The sequence below is a fragment of the Hevea brasiliensis genome, chromosome 10, assembly GCF_030052815.1.
Source record: "Hevea brasiliensis isolate MT/VB/25A 57/8 chromosome 10, ASM3005281v1, whole genome shotgun sequence".
Lineage (NCBI taxonomy): Eukaryota > Viridiplantae > Streptophyta > Magnoliopsida > Malpighiales > Euphorbiaceae > Hevea > Hevea brasiliensis.
The window spans coordinates 1,619,169-1,628,247 of record NC_079502.1 but is presented as its reverse complement, the minus strand read 5'-3'; the positions used below and the strand labels follow the sequence as shown (position 1 = coordinate 1,628,247).

Genomic DNA, 9,079 nt, shown 5'->3' with positions numbered 1-9,079 from the left:
TTCTTATTTTAATTTCTTTTTCTTTTCCTTTGTTTTCTTCATACTTTTTCAATTTAAATTTATACTTCAAAATTTTCATTTCTCAGATTTTATTGGACAACTAGGTCAGAAGTCACCTCTAGGGTGAGTTCACCAATTTGTCCCTCGCCGATTTGATCCGGTTTATAAATAATTCGATGTTTTTCCTGGAGCCCTGACCTAATTATTTGACCTACTTATCAGCTCTTTTCTGTGATTTTCTTTTTTCCACTGGGATCGTAATAGTCTTTAGGACAGCGATGTCACAATTTCCTGTTCAAAATTAGAGTTAGGACTGACCTCACAGTTATTTCTCAGTAAAGTCAACCATCGCTGTGACCATCAGCTCATTTAACTTTTTATGCATTATTTTTCTTATTTATACTTAACCTTCTAGTCAACGCTATTTATTTTCATTCAGGGCTTTTCTAGGTGTCTTAACATGGTTCTAATCCTCTTAATTGTCCGGACCGACACTGGTCACCGGAACAGTAAAATATATCAGGCTATGCATATAGGGGTGTTACAATTTAGTATTTTTTTCAATATATTCTTCACTTATATTATTTAATTAAAAATTAAATAATTTATATTATAAATTATTTTTAAAATTAATAAATTTTATCTTTTTAATTTATATTAAATATAGACATATTAATAAGTTAATAAATAAATTATTATTTTAAAAAATAACATATAATTTAAAATAAATAAAAAATAAATATATTTTTATGGGATAAAGTCAGTAAATAAATTAGAGTAAATAATATAAAAAAGATTTCTTTCTTTAATATTTTGAATGCTTTAACGAGATTATGGAATATTATTAAAAGATGTGAATTTAATTAAGTACAATAAATTTAATTATTAAATTTTAAGAATTAAAAATTACCCGATAATTACTTAATAGTTATATTTTAGTAGGATTGGATGATGTATTGGTGTTTAATTTGTATGGAATTGTATAATTACTCAAAGAAGGAAAGGTAAAATTAAAAGAAAAGGATAACGGATAACACGTGTCAAAATCACAAAGGATGTAAAGAACATTCTTAAAACGGGACCTACGTCACGTAATCACTCCCATCCCATCCGATGAGCCGTTTCTCAAATCTCTTCTTAAAAACCATCCCTTTCCTCTTCCAACACTGAAACTTAATACATCTTCGACTTGGATTCGGAATCCCAACTGTAAAAACGACCTCGTTTCATTCACTTTCTCCCTCTATTAAAACCTTCTCCACCTTCTCTCCAACAATTGGCTTCTTCTCGTCTCATTGTTTCTGATTTTCTTTTGTCGTTTTTTCGAGGGCAAGTCTTCTTTTTGATTTTATATAGTTTTTGGATCAAAGAGAAGACTTGTTTGTTTTTCGTTCTTGGCCTGAAGAAAGAGGAGAAAAAACGAAAATGGGTTTGATTTTTGAAAGAGATGATGATAATGACGGCGTCGTTTTGGTTCCGCCGGCGAATTTTTCTAGGGTGGAAGACGGCATTTTCAGATCGGCCTTTCCTCAACCCCCCAATTTCTCTTTCCTTGAAACTCTAAATCTTCGATCCATCATGTAAGTAATTTCTTGCATTCATCAACTAAAGATAGGCTTTTAAAAAAAAAATTTTAATTGTTTTTTAATGAATTCCTTTTGGTTCGTGAGATCGGTGAGAGAAAAAAGCAAGAGCAAAAATTTGGAGTTTTTGTAGTTTATTGTCTTTTATATTTTATTTTTATTTTTTTTGAAAAAGAAAAAAGTTACTGTGTTTGGTTTTCGAGAAAGTTCAAATTTTCTTTTGGTTGATACTGATTGGAAAAAGTTTGAAAGAATTAAAATAAGGGCTTGATTCCATGTGTATATACTTTTTTTTTTCTCTCTTTACTGAATGTTTCAGTTGACCAATATGACTTGTTTGTGGTTGGAATTTGGAGCAGATACTTGTGCTTTGAGCCCTATCCACAAGAGAATATGGAGTTTCTTCGTGCTTATAATATTAAACTATTCCAGTTTGGAATTGAGGGGAAGACGGTAATTTTTTTTCTTTTCTTCAATTCTTCAGGGTTGAAAACACATAATATATGTTATGATCTCCACTCCAGCATGCCTCTATTGTGTACTATGCATTTGGTAATAGAGTATCAATGCTACATACGTAGCATTTTGCTGCTAAACAGAAGCCATATCAGAAATTTTGTGCTACTTAAATGCCTCCTTGAAAAAATTTTTGGTCACTTGGGTATTCTTTATTATAACTTCTATGGTAGTTTGGTCATGATTTCTTTATTCTTTGTGCTGATTGTATAATACTGTACTAACAGTGATTATGTCATATGGAGTCTGTTGTTTTTTTGCCCTCTGTTACTCATACTGTTGTCTATAATCATTTGTATCTGCAGGAGCCTTCTGTATCTATTCTGAGGGATACTATAATGGAGGCTCTGAAAGTCTTAATTGGTACTGAAAAATATTAAAAAAAAAATTATTTTCAATTTTCAACTATCAGCTGTTTAGTTTTCTTTATCTTTCTTTTTTTTTTTTCAAAAATTTTTTTTCAACATCTCTTTGCTTGTTATGTTTCTTAATTATGTTTCTTGGTGTTTTCAGATGTGAGGAATCATCCAGTTCTGATTCATTGCAAACGTGGAAAGGTATGTTCAATTCAAATTTGTGTTTTGTGACCTTTTTCTCGTTTTTTACTTCTGTATGTGCTTGATCCTTGTAAAAGTAGCCTAGCTATATGCAACATTGCTGCTTTCAGGATCAATATGTAAAATATTATCACTTATCAGCTTGTGATTAATCATTATATGCTTTTCGTATCATTGTGATACATGCTTCTGTATTGTTCTTCAACTTATGAATTAAACCTGAAGGAAGTTCAGTTATATAACTATATCTTGATACCCCTACAACCAATGATTTTCCTAAACGGTGCTAGTTGGAGAAGTGCTAACTTCAGGAAGAACAGGAACCTCTTCTTACAGGGTATTGAAATAAATTCATTAACATCTGGTAATATGACATTGTGGCATTCAGATAATGTACAACCAGTTTCATTTGTATCATGTTACCATGATTGAAGACCTCTCTAGGCCCAGTTACCCATATGCCTCAGGAATTTGTTCATTGGCCTAAACTAATAATACCTACTAACTCTATCTAATTTAAATATTTTATTAGGCATAACAGAGGTATCAGATCATTTATTTCATATATTTGTTTGGCCTTTTATCTATTGTCAACACTGTATGGTTGATATATCATCGTATATTTTTCTTGTGAAACTCTTCCCTGAGTTGCAATCTATCATCGTATGGATTGCTTACAGTTTGTTTATGATATGATCTTTATAAAAGGATGTTCTGACGTTATACGTTCTATTTTCATTTCCTTTCCTGCAGCATCGGACGGGTTGTCTTGTTGGTTGCTTTAGAAAACTACAAAATTGGTGCTTGCCTTCTGTGGTTGAGGAATACCGACATTTTGCTGGTGCGAAATCAAGAGTTAATGATCTAAAATTTATCGAGGCCTTCGATGTCACATACCTTAGACAGTGTCTTTACAGCATTATCTACCAGTACCATGGATATGGTTCAAACAAGAGGCGTTTGCTTTACAAGGAAGAGAATAAACAGAAGCAAATTAAGTCAAATTAGGAACTGCATTTTAGTTTGGTTCCTAACCATACGCAACCATTCTGTTACGTCATAGATAATCTGTGGCATGTTTTAGAATCTAATTGCATTTATATACAATCTTATCTCTTTGTTTCATGCCCCTTAATTTTTATTTATTTATTTATTTTTGTTACACACAAGGAGAGGCATTGCCAAATTGGCGATGACAGAGATCTAGTTAACCAAAAGTTCTGTATTATAATACAGATTTTTAAGTTAGGATTTAATCTCCATTTTTTTTTATGGATTTTACACTCTTAAATATTAGTTTCACAATTGTGTAGCCCAAAATTTTTTTTCATTTTTCCTTCTGTTAATGCTGTTTGTTGACCACAATGGTGGGATGCCTAAAAAAAAAAAAAAAAAAACTTAGTCAAGTCCAGCGCCAATATTTTGAATATCTAAATATTTACTTTAACAAGTTGAATTTGAGTTCTAAACCTTGATTTTTTTTTTAATCGAGTGGAGTTAACGGTCAGTTAAATTACTATTTAATTTTTCTGTTTCAGTGAATTAATTTGTTAGTATTTATATTTTAAAAAATACATCAATTAATTTATATAATTTAGTTTAATTAACTATTTTATCCTATAATTAATTTTAAACTTATTTTAATTCTTATTCCCTTATTTTTATCCTATCCTCCTTGATTTCTCTTCTTTTCTATCCACACCTAGGGGAGAGCAGTTTTCGGTTTAAACCGAAAAACCGAACCGAACCGATTAATTTGGTTTAATCAGTTCGGTTTTAAAATTAAATCGGTTTGGTTCGGTTTATAATTTTGATAATTTCGGTTAATCGGTTCGGTTCGGTTATTTTCATAAAAAAATCAAAAAAATCGAACCGAATCAAAATTATTAATATATATAGAAAATCAAAAAAATCGAATCAAATTGAATCGAACCGAATCGAACCGAACCGAAATCAAAGAAAACCGAACCGAACCTTAAGATTTTTGAGTTTTGATTTCTAATTTTTTTTGTTTTTATGTTTTTATTATTTAAATTTAATGTTAAAAATATGAAATTTTATAAATTTCGGTTTGATTGGTTTAAAACCGAACCGAACCAATATTTATCGGTTCGATTCGGTTCGATTTTCTCTTATCGATCGGTTCGGTTTTTAAAATTTTTTATTTTTAATTTTAGGTTTTATCGGTTCTGTTTTTAAAATTTTTTATTTTTAATTTTCGGTTTTATCGGTTCTGTTCGGTTCGGAACCGAACCGACCATTTGCACACCCCTATCCACACCCTTTCCTTCCTCATTATCTTTCTATTTTATATGAGTTCCCTATATCCCCTCTCTATATATATAAGTAATTGAGAAAAATTGTTTTGCAGTAGAAGAAACAAAAATAATATCTAAGAAAGTAAATGAAGTACTTAATGATAGAAATACTTAATGATATAATATAAAATAATCACACAAAATATATACTCCTTTTTAGTTAAGAATATGTCTTCTCAATGAATTTTTTTTAAGACATGCTAAAGAAAATACTCTCCTTTTCCCTGTAAATAGGCTCAGTTAAGGATGAAAGAGAATCTCCTCTTCTCTATCTCTACTCTACCTCTTCTCTTCTCTCTCTCTCTCTCTCTCTCTCTACTGTAGCTATACTAGGATTGACAACTGATCTAATTTTTATGGGTATTTAATCCGATCGAGCCCTAATAGGATGGATTTGAATATTATATAATGGGTCTGGAACGGGTTCGAATTTAAAAAATAATACATGTGACGGATTCGGGTTTTACATATTGAATATCCGTTACCCGAATCCGTTTATATAAATACTTAATTAAATATAAAATATATATTTTTTATAATAATATTTATAAATTTTTATATTTTTTATTTTATATAAAATAGAATTTAAATATTTTATGAAATTATTTAATTTTTAAAATATAAATTATTAATCAAAATAATTTTTTTATGTAAAATATTAATTAAAAATATAAAATTAAACGGATTCGAGTTTTTTTTTTTTCTGGTAATAATAATTGGATTTGGGACAGATTTGGATAATTGAGAATAAATTTTAATCAGATTTAGGACGAATTCAAGTTTTGATAATATTAATCGGGTTCGGACTCAGATAATATGATTTTCGCGAGTACCCTATCTGTTGTTATCTCTAAGCTATATCATATACCTTAATATTACTCTTTAACTAAGCGTCGAAAGATTTCATTAGAGACATTCTAAATAGATTTTTGATTATTTTTTTTTAAATGAAAAAATTTAATGAAAATAAAATATAAAATCTAAATAATAAATTTTACTAATATATATGAATTATATAGTAATTTTTCCTTTATTTATCTTTTCCTAAATTAAAGTTTTGATTTGTTAATCCACCTGATTTAGCAAAATCAGGGTTCTTATTTCCATGGCCTATGACCAAAAAAAAAAAGAAGCCAATTAAAACTCTCCACGTGGTCAAATTCACCTGAACTAAGCCCTACATATAATTCACCAATATAACAGATAAGGCTATATATAGTCCTACAACCAAACTCTCTCTCTTCCCCCTAATCATTCACGCTCAATCGATTGCCCAAATAGCTAGGGTTTTTCCCTCCTAGGGTTTTCGCTTTCACCCAAATTCGTCAACCGTCGTTTTTCCGATCACCAGTCAACCATGACAGGAAAGGCGAAGCCAAAGAAGCATACGGCAAAGGAGATCGCGTCAAAGGTCGACGCGGCGACGACGAACCGGGGCGGAGGGAAGGCGGGGCAAAAGGACAGGACTGGCCAAGACAAAGGAGGTCACGCTAAGTTTGAGTGTCCTCACTGCAAAACCACTGCGCCGGATGTGAAATCTATGCAGATCCATCACGATGCTCGCCACCCGAAGACCCCTTTCGAGGAAGATAAGCTCGTGAATTTACATGCTAATCATGTCGCCGATTCCTCTACGTCGCGTCCTGGTGTTAGGGGTAGCTTCAAAAAGTGAAGGGTGAGGACGAAGGTTATAAAGATTACAACTTCCCATGTTTTCTGGTTTCTTTTTTTTCTGGGTACTATTGTGTTTGTGTTTTTGTCTTGCTTTGTGTTGTTGGGAAGCTATGATGATATTAATTCTCAAGGAAGTTTCTAGCTTCTGCTCTGATCGTGCAATGTATATTACATATATTATTATGATATTTATGAAGCGCTTATTCCCTATGGTTAATTTTGTTGAAATTAATGGTTGTTGCAATTGAAGTATTTTGTTTGTAATTTGGTTGTGTATGCCTATAATTATTCTTTGTGGTAGGCAAAGTGGATTATGGTTTGATCTTCAATATTGATTTTCTGCGTGGAGTTAGAATATGCTTACTCTACTATGGATCTTACCCATGCGAACTAATAGGTTTTGGGATGAAGTGACGATCTGCATTAATCTTCTGGCTGGTAGACGAGGAGTGTGTACTTGGCAGAGCAGATTTTTACAGGCTGAACTGATATGAAAAGATCAAATTTTTATTTATAGCCATCGAGTGTTTAAGTGGCCAAAGAAACCTAATTGGGTAATTTGTATAATACCAAATTTCCGATTCAATTAAGAGATTATTTTAAGCAAATTGAGTATGCAATAGGGTGAGAACATATTTTTCAAAGTTGAATCTTAGATTTCAGAGTAAATAAACTAATGCTAATGAGTTACTTATTTGTCTAAGCTTTGCTGTGGATTTGTTTTTCTATGTGCTATCTGGATTATTTTTATGTTGGATGCGCTTTATCCATTGATGGTGGAACATGGTTTTCTTCTTGATTTTGGTTTCAAGTATGGTGATATTGTATTGCTGGCAATGTACAACAATGATTTTTCATAGCTCTCTTCTAACTGCTATGGTGGAATCTGCTTGATATTTGATTTTGTTTTGTAAATTGAGATAATTTGGTTCTCCTGGAACCTGGATGTACATCGAAATAGTCCTATGGGAATGATCATACTAAGTTTTGTGGTCAGCTAGCTAAGCTGCAAACCAAGATTGAAGGATTGAGATCATAATCCTAGAAAATGATGAATAAAAGATTAAAGCCCAAGTGCAGAAAATGCATTGAATTTTATTGTTGAGACTATGCTAGTAAGAGCTAGGTTTATTCGTGTAGAATTGTTTCTCTGACTTTACCTATTCCTTTGTAGATTTTATGTTTAGGGAATGAGGATGATGATATTATTTATTTGATTTCCTTTTGGCTATTGTTCATTAGTTTGTTTTTGACTTTTTATTCCCCTGAAGACTTTACACTAAATGGTGTAACTGCATGCATCATTTTTAAGTTTGAATATGGAGTATTTTATCCATGTTGATGATATAAAGTTTGATTTACCTCTCTTTATAGCTTGTTTCTTTACAAGTTATTTGGATGATACAGAGTATTTGATCTTCAATGTCTCTGTTTATAATCTATATTGTGCTGGTTTTATCTTGTGCCTAAACATGTTTGAACTGCAATGTAGCTCATTCTATACAGAATTAATTAGCCAATCAAATTTATTTGGTAGATTGAATAGAAAATTTAATTGCATTATGGTGTATGAACATAGCATAAAATGTGTAACGTGTTGCAAGAACATCCATCTGACCCAGCAAAAATTCCAACAGAAGAAACCCACCAACGCAAGTGCAGAGAAGCATGGAAGCAAGTAAATAACGTGCTTTTATATTGACTTGTTGAATTCAGAGTTTCAATTTTAGTTAGTTTTATCAGTTGATTAAATCATCACAGACAACATATATTTCAGATTTACTGGAAAAAGATTAATAATGAGGATATTTTGTTTTCTATGGAAAGCCTTTTGACAGTTTGCATGAACACCGTTTAGAATCAAGACAATGTACAGCCCAAGATATGACAGACTCAAAACAAGTCAATCAGCTTATTAGAGTTGTTTTTAAATAATAAATTATATATCTGTTATTTCACTCTACAAATAAAATGAGTCAAATGTCGTGGTCTAACGCTATTTTTTTTTTTAATTTTTTAAAATTAAGGAGAACAAACCTTATCAATTGATTGTTGCCTTATCAAGTTATTTAAAAATCACGTAAGTGATGAGCAGGCCTAACTAGTAGGCTAATAAATACCTGTAATTTACTATTAATGAAGCTAAAATAATGAAAAAAAATTTAAATTAAAAATATAATAGAAAGAGAGAGAAAAAAAAAAATTAAATTAAGATAACAATTTTATATATATGACTCGGTTATTATATTTTTTTATCAGGAGAAGGTTTATTGAAATTAATGAAAATATTTAAATTATTGTACAAAATTGGCTAAAACTAACGATATATAAATGAAAAGATTTTAATAATTTATCAATGGATGAATTTTGTAACACTCCAAAAATTTTAAATTTATTATTTTATGAGTAATATTGATATTTTAATTTTATT

At 30.6% G+C, this 9,079-nt stretch overlaps 2 protein-coding genes across 2 annotated transcripts; both read left to right on the top strand.

Moving 5' to 3' along the window:
- Window positions 1-1,093: 1,093 nt before the first annotated feature.
- LOC110639105 (tyrosine-protein phosphatase DSP3) lies at window positions 1,094-3,961 on the top strand. The gene is made up of 5 exons (XM_021789929.2): window positions 1,094-1,580; window positions 1,943-2,036; window positions 2,405-2,462; window positions 2,613-2,656; window positions 3,410-3,961. The coding sequence occupies exons 1-5, from the start codon at window positions 1,426-1,428 to the stop codon at window positions 3,662-3,664; spliced, it is 606 nt and encodes a 201-aa protein (XP_021645621.1). The 5' UTR covers window positions 1,094-1,425; the 3' UTR covers window positions 3,665-3,961.
- Window positions 3,962-6,188: 2,227 nt separating this feature from the next.
- Window positions 6,189-6,865, top strand: LOC110639110 (protein METHYLENE BLUE SENSITIVITY 1). The gene has a single exon (XM_021789934.2). The coding sequence runs from the start codon at window positions 6,332-6,334 to the stop codon at window positions 6,644-6,646; it is 315 nt and encodes a 104-aa protein (XP_021645626.1). The 5' UTR covers window positions 6,189-6,331; the 3' UTR covers window positions 6,647-6,865.
- The last annotated feature ends 2,214 nt before the right edge of the window (window positions 6,866-9,079 follow it).

Coding starts and splice junctions, on each gene's coding strand:
- LOC110639105 (XM_021789929.2), top strand. CDS start 1,426: ATGGGTTTGATTTTTGAAAGAGATGATGATAATGACGGCGTCGTTTTG. Junction 1,581..1,942: donor CTAAATCTTCGATCCATCAT/GTAAGTAATTTC, acceptor AATTTGGAGCAG/ATACTTGTGCTTTGAGCCCT. Junction 2,657..3,409: donor TTCATTGCAAACGTGGAAAG/GTATGTTCAATT, acceptor CCTTTCCTGCAG/CATCGGACGGGTTGTCTTGT.
- LOC110639110 (XM_021789934.2), top strand. CDS start 6,332: ATGACAGGAAAGGCGAAGCCAAAGAAGCATACGGCAAAGGAGATCGCG.